General features: G+C 45.4%; 2 protein-coding genes across 4 annotated transcripts in view; both read right to left on the reverse strand.

Moving 5' to 3' along the window:
* The window catches only part of COL20A1 (collagen type XX alpha 1 chain), a 37,520-nt gene extending 36,506 nt beyond the window's left edge, over positions 1 to 1,014 (reverse strand). The window contains exon 1 of the mRNA XM_071760139.1: positions 986 to 1,014. Within this exon, the coding sequence (XP_071616240.1) occupies positions 986 to 1,014 (29 nt within the window). The remainder of the gene's footprint in view (positions 1 to 985) is intronic.
* Positions 1,015 to 1,996: 982 nt separating this feature from the next.
* LOC139803566 (DEP domain-containing mTOR-interacting protein-like) lies at positions 1,997 to 20,744 on the reverse strand. Of its 3 annotated transcripts, XM_071759832.1 has the most exons (9): positions 20,481 to 20,744; positions 10,556 to 10,734; positions 9,203 to 9,326; positions 7,849 to 8,027; positions 7,039 to 7,224; positions 6,536 to 6,670; positions 6,135 to 6,205; positions 4,118 to 4,222; positions 1,999 to 2,258 (listed from the first exon to the last, which is right to left on the reverse strand). In XM_071759832.1, exons 1-9 carry the CDS (start codon positions 20,564 to 20,566, stop codon positions 2,133 to 2,135), a joined length of 1,191 nt encoding a protein of 396 aa, XP_071615933.1. In that variant the 5' UTR covers positions 20,567 to 20,744; the 3' UTR covers positions 1,999 to 2,132. The 3 variants fall into 3 exon arrangements, with proteins under 3 accessions (XP_071615931.1, XP_071615933.1, XP_071615932.1); XM_071759830.1 differs by lacking the exon at positions 6,135 to 6,205 and having other exon boundaries at positions 1,997 to 2,258; positions 20,481 to 20,653; XM_071759831.1 differs by lacking the exons at positions 1,999 to 2,258; positions 4,118 to 4,222 and adding an exon at positions 4,420 to 4,587 and having other exon boundaries at positions 20,481 to 20,654.
* Positions 20,745 to 22,488: the final 1,744 nt, after the last annotated feature.

Genomic DNA, 22,488 nt, shown 5'->3' on the forward strand with positions numbered 1-22,488 from the left:
TTAAGTTCTGTAGGGCCAGAGGCTGAATCATCAACTGGAGCTCAATGGTGCTGCTGGGGGATACAGCCCTGACCCCCAACAAGTGGTCCCCAGCCCCAGGCCAAAACTTTTTTGGGAAAGAATCATCCCAAGGATGAGATGAGTGAAAGTGGCATTTGTCACCACAATGGGAGGGCAGCACAAGTCAGCCAAGAGAACCCCACAACTGCAGATCCATAGGAAACACAGGCACCTCTTGAAGTGTCAAGTTAAATGAGAAAAAAAAAACATTTTTTTCTAGTATTTTGCACAATAAATAAACATCTGGTAGCTCATTGCAGCTTTTGGTCATCCAGGAAGTATTTAAAAGCATCACAATGTAAAAGGCAAGCGATGACCCCAAACTGAAGCACTTCAATCTTATTAAATCAAAACGTGGAGTGTTTGGTTGCCTGACACATAAACACACCAAATTACCTCTCCTGTAATTCCTGCTGGATTTTAGTAATTGCTCAGATTTGTTCGAGTTTAGTTGAAGATTAGGAGGAGAGAAAGGGAAAAGCAATTTTCTTTCAGGCAATTCAGCTCCAGAGCTAAAATTCATCCTCTATTTATATAAAAAAAATCTAGAGCTGCTTCCAGTGCTTTCATTCAGCTTGCAGCTTTCTGGCCTTTCCCAAGGTGCCCACACAGAGCTGTGGTTTCCTGGCTGTGACTTTCATTCATTCCCAACACTGGATTAATCCTTGGAGCCACCCAAACCCCTCCCTGAGCAGCAAGAGGAACCAGAATTTAAAAAGCACCAAAGCATCTGGGTGCTGCTTGGCCTTCCTACTGAATATCTTGAACATCTGAACATCTTGAGAGCAACTGAATAGCTTGAGAAATTGGCTTAAAAGCTTGTCTGGTTTCACTTAGGGGCTGGAAGGTCCCCAGTGGATTATCAATGCAAGCATCTTGCTTGGACCATTTTCCAGGAATGCTGAGCTCCAAGTCATCCTTTTACCTCTGCATCAGCACTGGGATAACACACATCCCTTCATCCCAAGGGAGAAGAAAGCAGCCAGCAGGAATGTAATACCCAACACACAGCTGATGCCAGATTTTCCAGGGAAGTCAGCTCCCACTTCAACACAAATCAAAATTACCATTTGGGGAGGGTGTGTTTCGTGGGTTTTGTTTGGTTTTGCTTAGTTTTGTTGGGTTTTTTTTTTTCCTCCAAGATTTGGTTGGGGGCCAAAAGAGCTGCAGACAGGGACCTGCCCTGAGTAGGAGAGCTGGAAAAGATGCACAGCACTGCAGGCTGATCACAAGCAGGGGGAAGGCAAGAAACCCCCCCTCTTTCTTGTTATTACCCCTTATCCTGCAGTCACTTCACTTTCAGAGTGACCTGCAGAGGAATATCCTGCAAATTCCATCATCCCAGGGTCAGCAGGGCCCAGGGGCTTGGGGTTTGGTGGCTTTCACTCATTTTTGTGCCCTCCTGAAGGCAAACTCAGCCCGTGACACATTTCCCTTTGGGCAGACACTGCTCAGGGCTTCTCCCCAGTGCCCCCATCACAAGGTTGCTGGCTCCAGGCTGAGGTGGAGCTGGTTCATGAATATAAGCATTATTAGGGGGTGGTGGGGAGAAAAAAGACCCAATCCTAAAAGTCTCAGCTGGGAAGAGCAACCAGTCCTGGCTTTGAGCCTGGGAGTAGCGGGAGCTTTGGACTTTCTTGCCAGGAAGCACACAACACTTTTTTTTTTCCTTGTTTTTTTCCTTATTTTCTTGACAGTGTCAATGTGCCATCTGGAAAGAATGCTGTGCTCTCAGCAGGCAACTCAGGGATGCTCAGACATACTCACTTGCTTGGGATCAAACTCCTTGCTGGTACCTTTCAGCTTCTCTGGGTCAGCAGCTTGTTCTGGGGTGCTGACACTGGCATTAAAAAGGAGCAGCAAGAGCTGAGATGCTCTCAAGACCAAGTCAAGCCAAATACTCAACCATCCTCCAAATCCATCTATCAGAAGGGGTTTATTTGAAAATATATTCAAATTGCATGGCTAATATTGCAGAGAGAAAGCTCAAGCTCGGTCCTCCCCACGGTCCCATCCTCACTTTGGGGTGTGTCCTGCTTTTTCCAGCAGAGGAGGGGAAAAAACTCCTTTGGTCACTCGATGGCTTCCATGACTTCCATGACCAGGGTTCGTGGCCCTGTCATGATGAGGCTGGTGATGGGCTGATAGTCCAGGTGCAAAACGTACACCCCGTTGACTGAGAAAACAAACTGGCAGACCTGCAAGGAGAGGAAAGGGAGGGGGTCACCTCCTGCCCCTGGCAGAACAGAGCTGGAGGCTGCCACGCAGGTAACTTGCTAGAAAATCCTACAGACCCTACAGGCACTGTGAGACTATCACTGTGTCACCAAAGGAAAAAAAAAAAAAGGAAAAAAATAAGAGGAAAGAAAAGGAAAAAAAGGGAAAAAAGGGAAAAAAAAAAGGGAAAAAGGGGAAAAAAGAAAAAGGGGGGAAAAGGGGGAAAAGGGGGGAAAAGGGGGGAAAAGGGGGGAAAAGGGGGGAAAAAGGGGGGAAAAGGGGGGAAAAGGGGGAAAAGGGGGAAAAGGGGAAAAGGGGGAGAAGGGGGAAAAGGGGGAAAAGGGGGAGAAGGGGGAGAAGGGGGAGAAGGGGAAAAAAGGGGAAAAAGGGGGAAAAAAAGGGGAAAAAAGGGGAAAAAGGGGGAAGAAAAGAAAGGGGAAGAAAGGGGAAGAAAGGGGAAGAAAGGGGAAGAAAGGAAAAAACAAAGAAAAAATAAAAAAGTGGGAAAAGGAAAATAAAGGAAAATAAAGGAAAAGGGAATAAAAGGGAAAAGGAAAAAAAGGAAAAAAAGGAAAAAAAGGAAAAAAAAGGAAAAAAAGGAAAAAAAGGAAAAAAAGGAAAAAAAGGAAAAAAAGGAAAAAAGGAAAAAAGGAAAAAAAGGAAAAAAAGGAAAAAAAAGGAAAAAAAGGAAAAAAGGAAAAAAGGAAAATAGGAAAAAAAGGGGAAAAAAGGAAAATAAAGGAAAAAAAGAAAAAAAGGGGGAAAAAGGGGAAAAAAAAAAGAAAAAACAACAGGAAAAAAATGAAAAAAAAAAAACGGAGAAAAAAAAAAGAAAAAGAATAAAAAAAAGAAGGGGGAACAACGGGATTTAGGTTCTGTGCTAACAGAGGAAAAAAACCCAAGACTCATCAATGAGCAGGGGTTCATCTCAGAGATGGAGATGAGGCACAGAGTTAACCTCTAGCAATTTGCTACCCAATAAGATTAGGTAAGAAGAAATGAACTGGGCTCTCCAGTAAATGAAATAAATTCACCTGGTCCCTTCTGCTCCTGCCTGAAGCAAAGAAGGAGTCAGAGGCTGGCTCTGAAGGCTCCTCTGAAGGCTCCTGGGACATTACCCTAACATCAGCTTCTAGAAACGACTCCCTCACTGCTGGGCCTTCCAGAGAGAAGGGTGGAACTCTAATTTTTTTTTATTCACCCCTAAAGCCCCAGACTCAAAACCTTCCTGGTTCTGAAAGGTGTTTCAAGACCTCAGTTGATTTCAGGTGAGCACTAAAAGGCACTTGGTGAGAGCAACCAAGGCATCAGCATTATTTATTTACTTTTTTTTAGGGGGTGGGAATAGTTCCACACAGAAGGGTTTTGTTACCAGCAGAGAAACACAAAATGTGTTAAATCCCAGGAGCAGAGGAGTCAGGACCCAGCTCTGCTCCTTCCCTGCTGCACTGGGTCAAACACTGTTTAACTGGGAATTCTCTGCCTTGTTTTTAGCAGCTCAAACAATTTTGACAGCTCCCAAGTCTACCACAGGGACAGCTTAGTTTTGACAGAGGTTGGTTGTGGGTTTTTTTTTTTTTTTAGTTTTAGGGGTTTTTTAGCCCCTCTGCTTCCCTGGCAAGAGGCAAATCCCCAGTGGGTGCACTTTGCCTGCTGAGAGCATCCTTCCCTCTGCCCCAGGCTCCACATTCCCACAGAATCCAACTGAATCCCTCTGCAGAAGGTGGGATTATCACAGAGGATGTGTTCAGGCCAAAAAGATGAAAGAGGGACATGTGATGCTGTAACCAGCTCCAAGTGATGCCTCTGGTGAGGCCACAGCTGGAAGCAGAACCAGTACCTTCATCCCTGCAGCAGCAGCAGGTCCTCCAGGATCCACTGCCTGGATGTGGCAAGGTCGTCCTCCTCGGACCACAAACCCCCAGCCCACAGCATCCCCCACAATCTGCAAGCAGAAAAAAAATGTTTAAAAAAAAAACCAACAAGGAACAGGCTGAAGAGAGGAGATGCAACAGTTCCTGGAGAGCTGGAGGGCTCTGCTCATGGTTTTAATCTGGTATGGGTGGGAGAGAGGTCTCTTTAACACTTCTTCCTCGGACCAGATAAAGTCCTTAAACATAAGCTTAAACCTTAAACATAAAGGTTTAAAAAAAAAACCAACAAGGAACAGGCTGAAGAGAGGAGATGCAACAGTTCCTGGAGAGCTGGAGGGCTCTGCTCATGGTTCTAAGCTGATATGGGTGGGACAGAGGTCTCTTTAGCACTTCCTTCTCAGACCACAAACCCCCAGCCCACAGCATCCCCCACAATCTACAAGCAGAAAAAAAAAGGTTTAAAAAAAAAAAAAACAACAAGGAACAGGCTGGAGAGAGGAGATGCAACAGTTCCTGGTGAGCTGGAGGGCTCTGCTCTTGGTTTTAATCTGGCATGGGTGGGAGAGAGGTCTCTTTAGCACTTCTTCATGGACCACATAAAGGTCCTTAAACATAACCTTAAGCCTTAAACATAAAGGTTTAAAAAAAACCAAACAACAAGGAACAGGCTGGAGAGAGGAGATGCAACAGTTCCTGGTGAGCTGGAGGGCTCTGCTCATGGTTCTAATCTGGCATGGGTGGAGAGAGAGGGTTTCACACTGAGTGGATGCAGATCCATGGGTGAATTGCTATCTGCAAAGCTGCTTCCTAACTCATATTCCAGAAGAGTGAAGCACAGGTAGCACGAAGTTGAAATGCAAGGCACGTTGAGAACATTTGCAGAGAGGGCACAAGGAGCCTTTGCTTGGCACAGGAGAGAATTTCCCAGGTGGAAGTGGACACTTTTTTTTTTTTTCCTTCCCCACTCTGCTCTGGGTCTGTCGGGAGAGTTTGCTGTAACACTGCAGCCATCTGATGTGACTAAAGGAGAAAAGGAATTCCCAAAGGACTTTGCACATTACCCATATAAATAAATAACAGCAACTGCAGAGCTAAGCAGAAGGAAATGAGCCATGAAAGGCTCAGGCTGGCAGAGTTGAAGGGCAGGGCAAGAGCATTCAGGAGGAGAATGAACAGCACGTCCTCAGCCACACCACACTGAGCACCAGCTTTAGTTTCTTGCTCCTTCCCACCAAGTTTTTTACAGGAGCTCATGTGGGAACCTGATCCACAGCTCCTCTCTGACCCTCCCTTGTGCCAAGCCAGCCCTAGTGCTTCCTAAACGCTGAGATTCCCCCTCTCAAAGGTGGGCAGGAAAGGCCTGAGATGTTCTGTACAAAACTAAACAAGCAGAAGAGGATCCCCAGGGCAGGAGCTGTCTTGCATCCCACCAGCCCTGCCTTGACCCATCCTCAGAAATAATTAAAAAAGCAAAATCCCCAAACTCAGGGTGTCTGCACCAACCTGGAGCCTTTGCAGGGCGTTGATGCTGGATGTGGAAAAAAACCCATCCTAAGGAAGGGTGGCCCTTGGGTGCTCCCAGTGGGGTGCTGATGGATGGCACCAAAAGATCTGGAGTGCAGCAGGAACCTGCACAAAGCCCTGCAAGAATCCCTGTAACAGGGCTTGGGGTGCCAAAGGCTCAGCTTTGCCTGATCCTACAGTTTGCACGGAGCTGGATGAAACAGAAAGGGAAGGTTTTGTGCTCAGGAAACATTCTCTCTCCTGACCTCCCTCTCTGATACAAAACAAACTAAAGCAGGGGCTGCACAGTTTCACCAAGAACATCTGCAGACAGTGGCCCACTGGGCCTGGCCAAGGAGGAGCAGTGCTGAAGGATGGGCCATGCAAAGTTTCAACACAGCAAGGCCAGAGCAGCAGAAAGCTATGAAAAAGCAGGCAGGCAGCTCGGTGTTGGCACCACCAGAAGCTCTGGTCACTCACAGTCAGGGTTTTCTTGACGTACGGGGCCCCAGGGGACAGGAGCTCTTCGTTGCTGACAGGTCTCTTTAGCACTAGAGCAGAAGGTGACAGATCCTATCAGAATCAAGGCTTTCCTACAGGAAAGTGCATAAGGAGGCAGCTTGGGGATTCCCAGGGGCTGGAGAGCAGATGTTAGAACCAGCCAAGGTTGCTGCCCACGGAAATCTTTGCTTTCATCTCAACCTTTCTCAAAACACTTGCACAACTTTTCACATCAAACCACACCAAGTGAGGTTGAGCCCCTCCTTTTGCAAGCCACCAGGCTGACAGTGGATGGCTTTAGAGCTGAGGTTTGAGCTAGCCCATGCCCTGGAGGACCAGATGTGTCCTGGGCAAGGAGAGGGCAATGCAGAAGCCCAGACCTGATTTGGGGTTGCATTCAGCCACGGGAGGGAAGAGCAGAGCAGGAGTAGTGCTGAAGTAAGGGTTGGAGTTTCCAGCAAGGGAAGTGATGCTGCTCCTCCGAACTGCAACCTTGATCTCCTTGTTGGGCTGGACTGAAAGAGGCAGAAAAAAATCCTTAATTACCCAAGGAAGGCACACAGGAGTTTAAAATAAATTTCCACCACCAGCCTGACCCCCTATCTGCCAGGTAATCATGAACTGAAGATGGCACCTGAGCTTCAAAAGGATAAAACCAGCTTCAAATAAAGCTCAAGAGCTGAGTGGGTGGCAAATTGAGTTGTTTTCCTGAGGTGGGGACCTGTGGCAGAGACTGCACCGTGACATCCATCACAGCCAAATGGGAAGGGTGCTCACGGGATGGGATGCCTGGAGGAACCCCCTACCCTCTGCTGGAGCAACCCCCTCACCTCCGGGGCAATCTGCTCTTGTGATCCTTGATTTCACACCCCTTCAGAGTTACCAGAGAGAAAACTGGTGTTGCCTGGGTCCGGGTTGAGCTTGCGAAGACAGAAGGGGCTGTCTGGGCTCTCGGAGAGGGCACGGGAAGAGCTCTCATTGAGTAACTCCGTGAGCCGACGCCTCCGCCGAAAGTTGATCCAGAACTGGTAGAGGATGTCACTGTCAAAGAAGTGATGCCTGTTGGAGACTGGGAGAGACAGGAGAGGAGGGAAGGCTGAGGGGGGTGCAAAAAAATAAATAGGAAATATACTGGGGGACCTAAATGAATGAGGGTTTAATGCCTCTGCAACTTTTCTGACCCTTTCAAAATGCTTCCTGCAGAGAAGGAGAAGCAGCAGGACCACCCCCCAAGGGATGCCACATCCCAGCAGAGCTGTGCCACCAAATCACAGCCCTCTGTCACTCGTCCCTGTCCCAGGACACTCAGAGCTTGTCCCAGGACACTCAGAGCTTGCCCCAGGACACTCAGAGGGCTGCTTGCATTCTGAACTGGCAGTTTAATTCCTGCGGATCCCCTGATCTCCTGCCAAGGGGAGCTGAACATCACATCCTCCCAGCCCTCCAAACCCAGCCCTGCGGGTCGGGGGGCTTTGAAGACCAGAAGAGCTTTCGCTCAGCTTTCAGCTCCAAGGGGCAGACGGCTCGGATTTCAAAGGTCACCCCGCTCCAAACATAGAACTCAAAGGCTCCATTTGCCGTCTCCAAGCGGGCACTTCCCCAGCACTTGTTGCGTGCCATGAATGGGGATTTGTCCTTAGCCCGGGGATTTATCCTTAGCCCTGCTCATCCCTGCTTTCCTTTCCAGGCTCACCATGCTGGATGATCCCATGTTCCAGCAGCGCCCGGCCCAGCTCCACCGCTTCCTTTCTGTTCTCTGCTTCCCCCTCCTGCAGGAGCCAATCGATCAGTTCACAGCCCAGGAAAGTCCTTTGGTATTTGACCGCGTTCTCCTCCCTCACCTTCAGGATCGAACCTTCCACGCTCAGCAGCCTGGGGCAGAGGTGGGACAAGGCTCCCGTGAGACAAGGGACAAGGCTCCCGTGACAAGGGACAAGGCTCCCGGGACAAGGCTCCTGGGACAGGGATGCTGCTGTCCCAGCCGGGAGCGGGGGGCGAGGAGAAGCCGGCAAAGCGTTACAGCCCCAAACATTCCTGTCTGGGAGGAATTTGGGGAGGGAAAGGGAAACCAGAGCTGCTCCCAGGTAGCTTTGTACATCTTCATCCCAGCGACTTCAGCAAAGGAATTCTGCCGGGATCTCAGCTGGAGACCCCATGGGAAAGCCAAGCAAGCAACCCAAAGGGCAGGGAGTCCAAAGGGATGGAAAAGGTGCAGTTCAGTAAAGCCCAACTCGGTTTGCAGCACATGCCAGAGCTGCATCCAGTGTGACCACGAGAGGGTGCAGCGGGCTCAGCTGTGAGATGCTCTGGATGCTCTCCCCACTCCCACGGCCACCACTAGGAGCAGAAAGCAAAGGACAAGTGATGGGGGTCTTGCCAGGGGACAGACCCGAAATCCCAGCCTGCCTGGCTGAAGGATTTGGCCCCGAGGGCCAGTTTGTCAGTCTGACTGCCAGGGATGGAGGGTGAAGAGGTGAAGGGGTTATTTCCTTTAACAACCAGAGGGGTCTGTGCTGGAGCCCAGCCTAATAAAATTACTCGTGGGCTTAGAACTAGAATTAATCAACATAAAGAAAGCTAAACAACTGGAGGTGGGAGGGGTTTGCTGCCTGAGAAACAGCCTTTCCATGATAAATTTTGCAAATAGGCTGCAGGGATCCAGGCGCATGATGGCCCTGAAAATCCTGTACCTGCTGACTCTGGTGGGACAGAAACCCTGATAGTGCTGGTGGATGCCACTGGATGTGTCCACCCTGGGAAGGCTCCAACCCTCATGTCTGGAGCCCTCAGAAACACCCTTGAGCTCAGAGCACAGCTCCTGTCCCAGCCCCATAGATGCTGGTTGTCCTACAGCTGGGAGAAAACCCAGGAAACAGGATTCCAGAGCATCCCAGCACGGTTTGGGTGGGACACAGGGTGCTGAGAGGGAGGAAAAGAACAAACTGCAGCCCTGGCTCCCAGCAAGCACCCCCAGCAAGCACAGGCAGCATCCCCAGCTCCCACCACCCCTTGCTGAGAGCTGTTTTGTAGGGTAAGGACTCACATACTTCTCATACAGGCTCTGCCCCCTCAGGAACACCTTCACATCCTTGCTGAGGGGGAAGGTCCCATCGTCCTTGCGGAAGCGGTACAGGAGTTTGGCATCCTTGTAGTCTGAGTGCTCATCACAGACTGGAAGGAGGAGCCCAGAGCAGGGACATCAGGGGTAAGGGACAGGCAGAGCCCCACAGGCTCAGCAGGGAGTTATCTCAGGGTTCAAGGTGATAAGGGGTTCAAGCCATGTCCTTCTCTGTGTCCCTCAGCAATCAGCATCGCAGCCTTGAGGCCCCAAAGGAGAGGATTACAAAGGTCTGGAGCTCCTGATGGCCACAGCAGACCTTGGGAAAGCCTGAGTTTGGGTCCAGACACTCAAACATTCACTAGAACACACTGGGATGTGACTTCTTGTGACAAACCATCACCCAGCTCCAGGCTACCAAAGCTCCTGTGTCCCAAACTTGGCAGCAAGAGAGCTCAGCCCGGAGCGAGCAGCTCAGCAAGAACCCTGCCCCTTGAGGGTTGGAAACCCAGGACTTTTCTTTCTTCTTAGGCCTGAAAATCCCAAGAAAAGAAACATCTTCTGGCCAATCTGCAGCATTTGTTATATCAGGACCTCAGGGATTGCTCTGCAGCCCCAGGACAGGCAAAGAGCACAGGACATGAGCTGAGTTAGTCCAAAACTCCTGAAAGTTCCAAATAATTTTTAAAAAGAACAAAGCCTGAAGACTCAGAGCTGGGGTTGAGCACCAAACTGCTATTTTTCTCCATTTTTTTTTCTGGGGGAGGGTCTTTTAACAGGTTGCACTGAATAGCTTTGAAATAATAATAATAATAATTTCCAAAGGGCTGCTTCAGGCCCAGGTTGACAGGAATCAGGTAATTTTCTTGTTTTGAGTGACGAGGACTCCACCCCCCTACTTGTCCCACACCAGCACGGATGGGGAAACTGAGGAACAGAGGGGTTTTATGGCAAAAAAAGAATTTTTTTCTGCAGCTATGAAGCATGTGCTACACTTCAGCTTAAAAAAATGAATTTTTCTGCAGATATGAAGCATGTGAAGCACTTCAGCTTCCACTTCTGCATGACACAAACATGACCCAGACCAGCTTGGGTACAAACACACCCCCCCAGCTCACTGAACTTGCTTTCAGAGGTGATACTGAACCTGCTTTCCAATAAGACCCCCACCAGATGTTTCTTACCAGTGCCCAGATCCCACCCCACACATCCTCGTGCCTGCCCATCACCTCCAGGAGCCCTCACCCATGGAAAGGTCCTCACCAGGGACACGGGGGGTGCCCAGACCCACAGCCACCTCCCTGGGGAGACCTGGGGGGGCAGTGGGGACCCCCAGACACACCGTGATGGATGATGTAGTGGTCCATCAGCTTCTGCATCAGTCGGATCCCTGTCTCCCTGTCGGGTGCCTCTTTGTGGTCAATCAGCCAGTCTGTCAGCTCCTTTGCCACGAAGCAGTTGGGGTAAGTTCGGAGGTGGAAACGTCTGTCCTTGATCAGCTTCCCATCGTGGAGACGAAGCCTGGAGGGAAAAAAACCCAAAAAAACCCCACTGAGAAGCAAGGGGAATTGGTGCGAGGGGAATATGGGGCTTGTAACCCTCGGTGGGGGGAGGTTTGGGACTTCTGGCAAGCATCCCACAACTTAAAAAAAATAAATTCAACCAATCCTCTTGGCTTTTCCAAGGATGCATCAGGAAGGAGCTGCCCTTCACCATCATCTTCTCTCCTACCACTCCTCGGGGTGTCTAAGTGCCTGCACCAGCCTTGCTTTTTTTGTTCAAGCCTCTAGAAAATACGCAGCAGCTCAGTGAAGCGTGTGAAGGGGGCCCAAACCATAGGGAAAAAATTAACAGTACAGATATTTGTCATCTCAGTGCATTCTGTGCCTACTTCTCCTTCCCTATAACCAGCACAGCCGGGATGGAGCTGCCCCAGGGCAAAGTCTCAGGCCCAGCTCAGGGTGGGAGCAGGAAGGGCCGTGCTTGGCTCTTCTTCACACCTCGAGTCCTGTGTCCAGTTCTGGGCCCCTCAGCTCAGGAAGGAGATTGAGGTGCTGGAGCAGGTCCAGAGAAGAGCAAGGAGGCTGGGAAGGGATCCAGCACAAGTCCTGTGAGGAAGGGCTGAGGGAGCTGGGGGTGTTGAGGCTGGAGAAGAGGAGGCTCAGGGGAGACCTCATCACTCTCTCCAACTCCCTGAAAGGAGGTTGGAGCCAGGGGGGGGTTGGGCTCTTTTCCCAGGCAACTCTCAGCAAGACAAGAGGGCACAAGAGGTCTCAAGTTGTGCCAGGGGAGGTTTAGGTTGGACATGAGAAAGAATTTCTTTCTGGAGAGGGTGATCAGGCATTGGAATGGGCTGCCCAGGGAAGGGGTGGATTCTCCATCCCTGGAGATCATAGAATCCTAGAATTGGCTGGGTTGAAGGGACCTCAGAGCTCATCAAGTACCAACCCTTGCTCCACTCCCCCCGTGGTTCCCAGCCCATGGCACTGAGTGCCACATCCAGGCTCTTTTGAAATATCTCCAGGGATGGAGAATCCACCCCTTCCCTGGGCAGCCCATTCCAATGGATGAGCACCCTCTCCAGAAAGAAATTCTTTCTAATGTCCAACCTTTAAAAATCTATTAAATATCCTAAAAAAAATATATTAAATATCCTAAAAAAATTTATTAAATATCCAAAAAAAATTATTAAATATCCTAAAAAATATCTATTAAATATCAAAAAAATCTATTCAATATAAAAAATTTCTTTTCAATATAAAAAAATCTATTAATATCCTACAAAACCTATTAAATATAAAAAAATCTATTAAATACCCTAGAAAAAATCTATTAAATATCCTAAAAAACCTATTAAATATCCTAAAAAAATCTATTAAATATCCTAAAAAAACTTATTAAATATCCTAAAAAATCTATTAAATATTCCTAACCAAATCTATTAAGTATCCTAAAGAAAATTTATTAAATATCTTAAAAAAATCCATTAAATATCCTTAAAATATCTATTATATATCCTAAAAAAAATCTATTATATATCCTAAAAAACCACCTATCAGGTAACAACAGACTACCCTATATTGTAGGATTCACAAACAACCAGGGTCTCAAAAACTCTCCAAAGAAAAAAACTTTTGCTGAATGAAGATTTAGCCAACTGATGGACATGATTAATGCTCAGGCTGCTATGAGTCAAAAAAACTCTTTTTTTTTTTTTTTTTTTTTTTTTTTTTTTTCCAGCCCTTCCAGGTGACTAAAAAAACCAAACGGGAGCTTCATGCAGAAGCAGCTCCCGGGCTTGCCTGTGACTGCCCTCCCTTAAATAATGAACTTTTTAATCAGTGTTTTGCTCTCTCCAGCTGGAAGCTTCATCCCACAAGTGCCAGCAGGCATTCTGCTTTTTCCTTGGAATTTTTTAGCTTTTTCCTCGATGGACTCAGGGACTGCTGCCAAAAGGGGAGCAGAGCCCCAGACACCCCCCTGCTAGGGACATGACAAATATTCCTGCTTTATGTGCTGCCTCCCCTCAGGAATCAGCACGTGGGAGAAGGTGGGAGATGCTGAGCCAAGGGCTCTCTGTGCTATCAAGAGGCTGCAGGAGTCTATTAAAAAAAAATAAATAAAAAAAAAATATATAGTATATACTATATATATTATATACTATAAATATATATAAAAATAATATATATATTATATATATATAAAAAATAATAATATATATACTATATACTATATATATGTATATATAATATAATACATATATATAATACATATATATAATACATATATATAATATACATATTATAACATAATATATATTCCTTTATAATATATATATTATGTATATTCCTTTATAATACATATCATATATAATAACATATATTATAATAATATATATAATTATATATAATTATATATAATAAATATATATTATAACAATATATAATATATATTATAAAGGAATATACATTATGTGTACAGTATGTTGTACAATATATTAATATAAATATATATATTTATATTTATATGTATTTAATATATACTAAAGGAGTAAACATTATGTTGTACAATATATTAATGTATTAATATAAATATATATCTTTATATGTATTTAATATATATATTATAAAGGAATATACATCATGCTGTACAATATATTAATATATTATTATATTAATATAATCATATAAATATATATTTATATGTATTTAATATATATTATACAGGAAAAAAAAAAAGAAAAAAAGAAAAAAAAAAAGAAAAAAAAGACAAAAGAAAAAATAAAAAAAAAGAAAAAAAAAGAAAAAGAAATAAAAAAGAAAAAAAAAGAAAAAAAGAAAAAAAAGGAAAAAAAAGAAAAAAAAAAGAAAAAAAAAGAAAAACAAGAAGAAAAGAAAAAAGAAAAAAAAACAAGAAACAAAGAAAAAGAAAGAAAAAAAAAGAAAAAAAGAAAAAAAGGAAAAAAAAAAAGAAAAACACAAGAAAAGAGATTTGCAGCAAAAGATGCTACTAAAACCTGGGCTTTTTTAAAAAATAAATTAAAAATACAGTTATTCTGAAACCATTCTATCAGAAGAAGTACCAGGATCGGAATTATTATTTTTTTTTAAATTTGTGGCAAGTTTCTCCCCGCAGACCTAGAAGGTGCCCAGATTTGGTGGCCTTGGGGTTTTTTCCTCTTGTTTATTTTTTGCTCAGTTCTGGAGGACAAATTCTGTCCAGAAGCCACGAGAGCAGCTCCATCACCAGCTGGAACCTCTCCAAAAAAAAAAAAAAATCAGTTTAAAGGAAGGATTTGCAGGGGCCATGGTGGGAGCTGTCTGGGTGCCAAAAGCTGCCCCGTGTACAGGAAAAAAATAAAATTAAAAATAAAAGAATAAGAGGAGGATGAAAGGCTTCCTGGGACAGGAGGTGCCCTCTGGGTCTGGGAGGTGTCTGGGGAAAGCAAAGGGTTTGGTGTCCAAGGTCACTAGAAAGGCAGCAGCATATTATTATTATGTATATATGTATTATTATAATTGTTATTATTCATCCTCGGTGGCCTTGGTGAAAGATCGGCAGGAAAGGGGAGAAAAAATAAAGTAAAATATAAAAATTAAAAAAAAAAGGGGAGGAAAAAGGGAGGAAAAGGAAAAACAAAAAAGGGGGAGGAAAAAGGGGGAAAAAAAGGAAACAAAAAAAAGGAAAGAAAAGGGAAAAGGGAAAGAAAAGGGAAAAGGGGAAAAAGGGAAAAGGGAAAAAGGAAAGGAAAAAGGAAAAAGGAAAAAAGGAAAAAAGGAAAAAAGGCAAAAAGGAAAAAAGGAAAAAAGGAAAAAAAGGGAAAAAGGAAAAAGGGAAAAGGGAAAAAAAAGGGAAAAGGAAAAAGGAAAAAGGGAAAAAGGAAAAAAGGAAAAAAGGAAAAAAGGAAAAAAAGGAAAAAAGGAAAAAAGGAAAAAAGGAAAAAAGGAAAAAGGAAAAAAGGAAAAAAAAAGGAAAAAAGGAAAAAAGGAAAAAAAAAGGAAGAAAAAGGAAAAAAGGAAAAAAGGAAAAAGGAAAAAAAGGAAAAAAAGGAAAAAAGCAAAAAAGGAAAAAAAGGAAAAAGGAAAAAAGGAAAAAGGAAAAAAGGAAAAAAGGAAAAAGGAAAAAAGGAAAAAAAGGAAAAAAAGGAAAAAAAGGAAAAAAGGAAAAAAGGAAAAAAGGAAAAAAAGGAAAAAAAAAGGAAAAAAAAAGGGAAAAAGGGAAAAAGTAAAAAAGGAAAAAGAAAAAGGAAAAAGGAAAAAAGGAAAAAGGAAAAAAGGAAAAAAGGAAAAAAGGAAAAAAGGAAAAAAGGAAAAAAAGGAAAAAAGGAAAAAAGAAAAAAAGGAAAAAAAGGAAAAAAGGAAAAAAGGAAAAAAAGGAAAAAAGGAAAAAAAGGAAAAAAAGGAAAAAAAGGAAAAAAAGGAAAAAAAAGGAAAAAAGGGAGAGCAAACGGGGAGACAAACAGGGAGAAAAAAGGGGAGAGAAAAAAAGGGAGAAAAAAAGGGAAGAAAAAAAGGGAGAAAAAAAGGGGAGAAAAAAAGGGGAGAAAAAAAGGACCCCCTGGTTGTTTGTGAATCCTACAATATAGGGTAATCTGTTGTTACCTGATAGGTGTTTTTTAAGGATATTTAATAGATTTTTTGGGGGATATTTTATAGGTTGGTTTTTTATATTTAAAAGATTTTTTTTATATTTAATAAGATTTTTTAGCATATTTAATAGATATTTAATAGATTTTTTAGGATATTTAATAGATTTTTTCTAGGATATTTACTAGATTTTTTCCTAGGATATTTAATAGATTTTTTTTTGATATTTAATAGGTTTTGTAGGATATTTAATAGATTTTTTTTGGATATTTAATAGGTTGGTTTTTTATATTAAAAGATTTTTTTTATATTTAATAGATTTTTTAGCATATTTAATAGACATTTAATAGATTTTTTTAGGATATTTAATAGGATTTTTTAGGATATTTAATAAGTTTTTTTAGGATATTTAATAAGTTTTTTTTAGGATATTTAATAAGATTTTTTAGGATATTTAATAGATTTTTTTTATATTTTAATAGGTTTTGTAGGATATTTAATAGATTTTTTTTGTATTTAAAAGATTTTTTTTATATTCAATAGATTTTTTAGGTATTTAATAGATATTTTTTAGGATATTTAATAGATATTTTTAGGATATTTAATAGATATTTTTTAGGATATTTAATAATTTTTTTTTGATATTTAAGAAATTTTTTAGGATATTTAATAAATTTTTTTAGGATATTTAATAGATTTTTAAGGTTGGACATCAGAAAGAATTTCTTTCTGGAGAGGGTGCTCAGCCATTGGAATGGGCTGCCCAGGGAAGGGGTGGATTCTCCATCCCTGGAGATATTTCCAAAGAGCCTGGATGTGGCACTCAGTGCCATGGGCTGGGAACCACGGGGGGAGTGGAGCAAGGGTTGGACTTGATGAGCTCTGAGCTCCCTTCCAACCCAGCCATTCTAGGATTCTATGATTCACAGAATTACTATTAACGAGCAGCTTGCTCACTTGAGCACGAGGAGAGTGCACAAGGACTTGTCTGCACTTGAGAAATTCAGGTTGCAGCAGGGGGTGGGAACTCAAGCCCTTTTTCCCAGCACCTCTCTCTGCAGATCAAGCATCTCTCGCAATTAGCGGTGACTAATTGGGCCTCTCTCACTCAACAGCACCCAGGAGCACCCCAGCACCCAGTGCAACTGGTGTGATTTCCAAGCAAGTTTCTGGGTCTGAATCAAGATGAGCAGCAGAGACAGTGAGGAGCAAGTCTGAGAGAGCAGCCCGTGAAACTGGGATAAAAATACCAGAAATGGAAAAAAGGGGGAAAAAAAGAGGGGAAAAAAGAGGGGGAAAAAAGAGGGGAAAAAAGAGGGGAAAAAAGAGGGGAAAAAAGAGGGGAAAAAAGAGGGGGAAAAAGAGGGGGAAAAAAGAGGGGGAAAAAGAGGGGGAAAAAGAGGGGGAAAAAGAGGGAAAAAAGAGGGAAAAAAGAGGGGAAAAAAGAGGGGGAAAAAAGAGGGGAAAAAAGAGGGGGAAAAAAGAGGGGGAAAAAAGAGGGGAAAAAGAGGGAAAAAGAGAGGAAAAAGAGGGGAAAAAAGAGGGGAAAAAAGAGGGGAAAAAAGAGGGGAAAAAAGAGAGGAAAAAAGAGAGGAAAAAAGAGAGGAAAAAAGAGAAAAAAAGAGGGAAAAAGAGGGAAAAAAAAGGGGAAAAAGAGGGGAAAAAGGAGGGGGAAAAGAGGGAAAAAAGAGGGAAAAAGAGGGGAAAAAAGAGGGAAAAAAGAGGGAAAAAGAGGGGAAAAAAAGAGGGGAAAAAAGAGGGAAAAAAGAGGGAAAAAAGAGGGAAAAAGAGGGAAAAAAAGAGGGAAAAAGAGGGAAAAAAGAGGGAAAAGAGGGAAAATAGAGGGAAATAGAGGAAAATTAGAGGGAAAATAGAGGGAAAATAGAGGGAAAATAGAGGGAAAATAGAGGGAAAATAGAGGGAAAAAAGAGGGGAAAAAAGAGGGAAAAAAGAGGGGAAAAGAAGGGGGAAAAGAGGGGGAAAAGAGGGGAAAAGAGGGGGAAAAAAGAGGGGAAAAAGAGGGAAAAAAAGGGGGGAAAAAAAGAGGGGAAAAAGAGGGAAAAAGAGGGAAAATAGAGGGAAAATAGAGGGAAAATAGAGGGAAAATAGAGGGAAAATAGAGGGGAAAAAAGAGGGGAAAAAAGAGGGGAAAAAAGAGGGAAAAAAGAGAGGAAAAAAGAGAAAAAAGAGGGAAAAAGAGGGAAAAAGAGGGAAAAAGAGGGGAAAAAGAGGGGAAAAAGAGGGAAAAAGAGGGGAAAAAAGAGGGGAAAAAAGAGGGAAAAAAGAGGGAAAAAGAGGGAAAAAAGAGGGAAAAAGAGGGAAAAAGGGGGAAAATAGGGGAAAAAGGGGGAAAAAAGGGGGAAAAAAGGGGAAAAAAGGGGAAAAAAAGGGAAAAAAGGGGAAAAAAAGGGGAAAAAAGGGAAAAAAGGGGAAAAAAGGGGAAAAAAGGGGAAAAGGGGGGGGAAAAGGGGGGGAAAAGGGGGGGAAAAGGGGGGGAAAAGGGGGGGAAAAAAGGGGGGGGAAAAAAGGGGGGGGGTGGGGGTGGAAGGGGGGGGTTAGGAGGGGGAGAAAAAAGGGGGGGGAAAAAAGGGGGGGAAAAAAGGGGGGGGGAAGAAAAGGGGGGGGAAAAAAGGGGGGGAAAAAGGGGGGGAAAAAAGGGGGGGGAAAAAAGGGGGGAAAAGGGGGGGGGAAAAAGGGGGGGGGGAAAGGGGGGGGAAAGGGGGGGAAAAGGGGGGGAAAAGGGGGGGAAAAGGGGGGGGAAAAGGGGGGGAAAAAAGGGGGGAAAAAAAGGGGGGGAAAAAGGGGGGAAATACCAATTTTTTGGATGAATGGGGAGAGACTCAAAGCTCCTCTCCCCCCTCCATGGATTAGGAAGCCTGCATCCCCGTGAAGCAAAGGGGAAAGCAGAGAGCCCAAAGCCCCGTGGCCACTTTTCCTTGATTCCTTTGGATTGTTTTTTGCTCCCGGCATCCCCACCAAACATTCCCTCATCCTTGGCTTCTGCAGCAATTCCTGGCTGGAAACTCATCCTGACACTGACCAGACTCATCCCTCTGGCCAAGCCAATTCAGAGGGATTTGCAAACTTGCTGGGAAGCCAAAGAACTGTGAAGATGGAGCAAAGGTTTGTTTGATTAAACACAATGGTGAGGAGGCAGGGCAGGAAGCAGAGTGCTGGGAAAAACAAATGTTGAGGTTTTCTGTGGATACAGCAGCAGGATTTGTGATGGAGGCTTAGAGAGCCAGGGCAAGCTTTACGGAGGCCTGCTAAGGCTAGCTTACTGAAGGCTTATGCATTTCTTTATTCCTTACCTGGGAAAAAAACAGGAAAGGACAACGTGGACACACATGGTGTTGCCTGAGGCATCACCCAGCCTCTCTGCTCAGTTTCCCATTGCTATCTGGCTGATATCTGGTCCTTGAGGAGATTTATATCACAACTCCTTTCCTGCCAGGCTGTAAGATCCTCAGAGGACCCCAGAGCAGATCCAAGCACTCAGCATGCTCTGCTCTGCACCCTCCCATTCTCCTTCAACCAGATGAGCTGCAAGGGAAGGAGGAGCCCAGGGGCAGCTTGGTGTCCATCTCCTCACCTTCCTCCCTGGGTTTTACACCTCACACCAGCAGCTCCTTCCAGCTCCTTTCTGCAATGGGACAGAATCCTGCCCAGCCAGGGCAGCTCCACACCAAGCCACCAGCAAAAGGACCCCCCCTCTGCATTGCTGGATCCTTCCTGGGCTTTCAGCCCCCATCACCCACAAATCCTGGCTGAAGAAGAACAAGAAGTCACTTCAGATTAAACCCACCCACTCTTCTCCTTGCAACAAAAAGCTTCAAGAGCTTTTTTTTTTTTTTTCAAGTGTTTCAAGAGCAGGTCAGGGCATGGAGCAGCTGAGGACACCAAAAAGCAGAGCAGGTCTGAGCTTTTGCAAGACATCTCACCCCCATCCCTCCTACCACCCCTCTCACCTGCACAGGTTCCCCCTGGAAGTTCAATATCCCAACCTCTTGTGATGGGCTTGGTGAGAAAACTGTCAGGAAAGTGTTTGCTATTTTTTTTTAACTCAAAAAAGAGCAAAATCTGGCACTATAAATATGAATAAGGCTGCCCTGCCCACAGGATGGAAAAAGTCATAACTTTACATCTCCTGCATGGAGACACTGGAATGAAACAAGTGGCTCTTAGAGCAGCTCCTGCTTTTCCCCAAAGAGAAAGTTCAGCTCGTTTTTAATCTCACAGCAAGGACAGCAAACACTGCAAAGGCAGAAGAGGTTGATGCCTCTTTACCTCTCCCCAGGCACTGCCAAGCCTAATCCTGAGCTGGAAATTATCAATTCTTGATATAGTACAAATAATAAAGTTAAGGCTACCATGACTCACTGAGAATGGATAAAATAGCCACACACAGCTAATTTTAGGAAACTGATGGTAACAAACTTGGGCTCTGAGCTTTTTACGTTCTTCAAGCATGTATTTCCTATTTTCCACCCCCATTTCAAAGGAAAACAGGACAGCTCCAGATACAAACAAACTAAGTCTGCTCAGGAGTTAGAAAAGCCAAGAGTCAACATGCTTCAAAACAAGGGTGAGTTTCTGACCCCAGAGACACCAGAAAAACCCTTTCTCAGCACAGGGTTCCTTGCATAGAATATATTTCTGTCTTCACCAGAAGAAAAAAACCAAATCAAACTCAGAAGCTGCTCAAAACCTGGGACTACAACCCAGCAGAAGTGACTGTCAAGAGGGAAGATCCTTCATCCGTGGCACCCAAGGGACAACCTCCCAAATCACCCCAAATCACCCCCATAGCCCAGCCAGGGCCCAGGGACCTTGCTCAGTGCCACCACATCAGGCTCTGGCTTTAAGGAGGGATGCAAAGGACTTAAGGAAACCTGTTGCCACCTAAAACTACCTCTCAGTCCCCTGGCACCTGGAGAAGGAGCTCAGGAGATGCTCAGAGAGGAGCAGCAGAGGATGCAGGAGAGGATCTGGTTCACCTCTGGTTTGGGGGGGTGAAGGAAGGGTCAGCAGACAGCAGGGAGGGGGGGAACAGCAGCACCTGGGGGGGAAGCACTTTCTCAAGGATAAAACTTTGAGTTTCCTGCTAAAGAGGAGGTAAAACCCAGAGCCCCAGGGCACATCCCTGCCCCAGCCTGGAGAAGAACCCCGGGCACCTCCTACCTCAGCTGCTCTCCCGCTATCATCACTTCTGCCCTGTAGTGCTGCTCCGTGGCTTTTTTCTTCAGGTTGGTGCTCAGGCTCTCCATGCCGGGCTGGAGCTGTGCCCGGGGGTGCGGGAAGAGCCGGGGGCTTCTTTCCCTCCTCCCCCATAGGATGGGGGACACGGAGATGAGGTCCCCAGCCCGCGGGCAAGGTGCAGGTAAAGCAGCCCTGGAGCTGCGGGCTCCTGCTCCCCGCCTCTCCTTCCTTCCCCCTCCGGAGGAGGAGCCTCCTGCAATCCGAGCATGGTTTGGCTGCTTCCTCACCCCGCTCCATTCCGGCCAAATTCCAGCCCAGAGCCGGGGAGGTGATAGATTTGGGGACAAGTGGCCTTTCTGCTTGTTTTAGCTAGGTGAGTCCCGCTGGATGCGGGATGGGGGATGCGTGGTTTCATCAGCAATGGAGAAAGCATCTCCTTCCTTACCCTGCCGAGGGGTCAGGATGGGCCATTCTCATGGGGTTTGGCCTCATCCTCTTCTCCCAGGGCTTCCCAACTCTCCTCGGGCTGGGCTGCATCAGCACTTGCTAAAAAGTGGGCTCAGGGCAGCTTGAGCCCTTCCTCATGGTGACAGCCATCTCATGGAGAAGCTGAGGCTGTAATTAGCAAGAGCTGGCACTGATGAGGCTGGGGCTGTGCTGGTGCCAAGCTGTTTGCCCCCAGGGTGCTGTTTCCTAAAGCCTTTAAAATCTCCCTGCAGGCACTGGTCCTCACCTCAGGTATCACCAGGAATTTTTTGTTGTCTGAGGTATTTTCTGCAGGCCAGAGCTGCCCTGAAAGTTACAGCACTGAGTGAAGAAATCAGCAGAGGGACTGGGATGTGGAGATGGTTGATTCCATCCATCTGATACCTGTGCAGTTAGATTTCCATTAGCTAAAGAAGGAGGGAAAACTACTGGCTGGCACAGAGGACCAAGCCTCAGAAATGCAAAAAAAAAAAAAAGGGGGGGGGGAAATCTACCAAAAAAGAATCTGGAGGAGATGGGGGTGAGGGAAAGGAAGGAAGCTGGATCGGCTAAGAAGATTCTGCTTCAACCTGAAGCCTCATAAAGCAGCAGTACCCCAAATGCTGCCTTAAGTCAGCATCATTTGCAGCAATTCATCAGCTCCTTGGCCAACAACCCCATCAGCACAAGCAGACCCTGCCAGCATCACCATTTTTTGCACCTTAATATCAGTACCTCAGCCCAGCTCAGGTTAGAGCTGCAAGATGTGAGGATGCTGTGGCCAGAGCCAAGGTCCAAAACCCAACCTGTGTCCCTCCTGCCTGGAGGAGCAGAGAGCTGGCACGTGGGACAATTTTTGGCACTCCTGAAGGAGCTCAGTGTCCTCAAGCAGCTGAAGGATGGCAGGAGAAGAGAGGAGGAGCAGTTTGGCCTGCCTGCCATCCTGGCTCAGCTGGCCCTGGGCTGTCTGTGCTTCCAGGGTCTTCCTTACCTTTGCCAAAAGTAAAATCATTGGAAGGTTTTTGTCACCAGGTCACCAGTGAGATTTTGGATGGGGACAGCTGGGAGATTCCCAGGAGGTGGATGCTGAAGCATTTCAGAGGGGAAAACCAAACACCTTACAAGCTCAGAGTCCAGGCAGGGGTGAAGAGCTTGGTAACACCCAGACAGGCACTGCCAATTCTTCCCAAATCAGGAGGGGATTTCCATACCATCCCAGGAGAGACCCAGAAAAAATATTTCTGCCCAGGCAGAGTGAGCAGCAGCAGATGACAGGAGGTTAAAGGCAGCCCTGGAGCTGGATGTCCACCCCCTGGCCAGCATCCCAGCCAGCTCTCTGCTAATGCAGGAGCTGAACAAACCTCAATCTCCTGCTCCCATCCAAGCCAAACAGCTGCTGCAGCACCAACAAGGCTCCTTCTATCCAAGCTCTCCTGGAGGATACTCTGTCCCTTGTCTTGCTGATCAGGCCATGCCATAAATGCAGGAAAAAGGTTCCCCTTGTGCACAGAGGCTCAGAATGCAG

Source organism: Heliangelus exortis, chromosome 16 (genome assembly GCF_036169615.1).
Source record: "Heliangelus exortis chromosome 16, bHelExo1.hap1, whole genome shotgun sequence".
NCBI lineage: Eukaryota > Metazoa > Chordata > Aves > Apodiformes > Trochilidae > Heliangelus > Heliangelus exortis.

Excerpts from the sequence above, each read along its gene's own strand:
- LOC139803566 (XM_071759832.1), bottom strand. The coding sequence starts at position 20,566 with ATGGAGAGCCTGAGCACCAACCTGAAGAAAAAAGCCACGGAGCAGCAC. Across the intron at positions 6,671-7,038 it reads CAACACCAGTTTTCTCTCTG|TCCAGCCCAACAAGGAGATC; the intron begins GTAACTCTGAAG and ends TGCCTCTTTCAG. Across the intron at positions 4,223-6,134 it reads ACGTCAAGAAAACCCTGACT|ATTGTGGGGGATGCTGTGGG; the intron begins GTGAGTGACCAG and ends TTCTGCTTGCAG.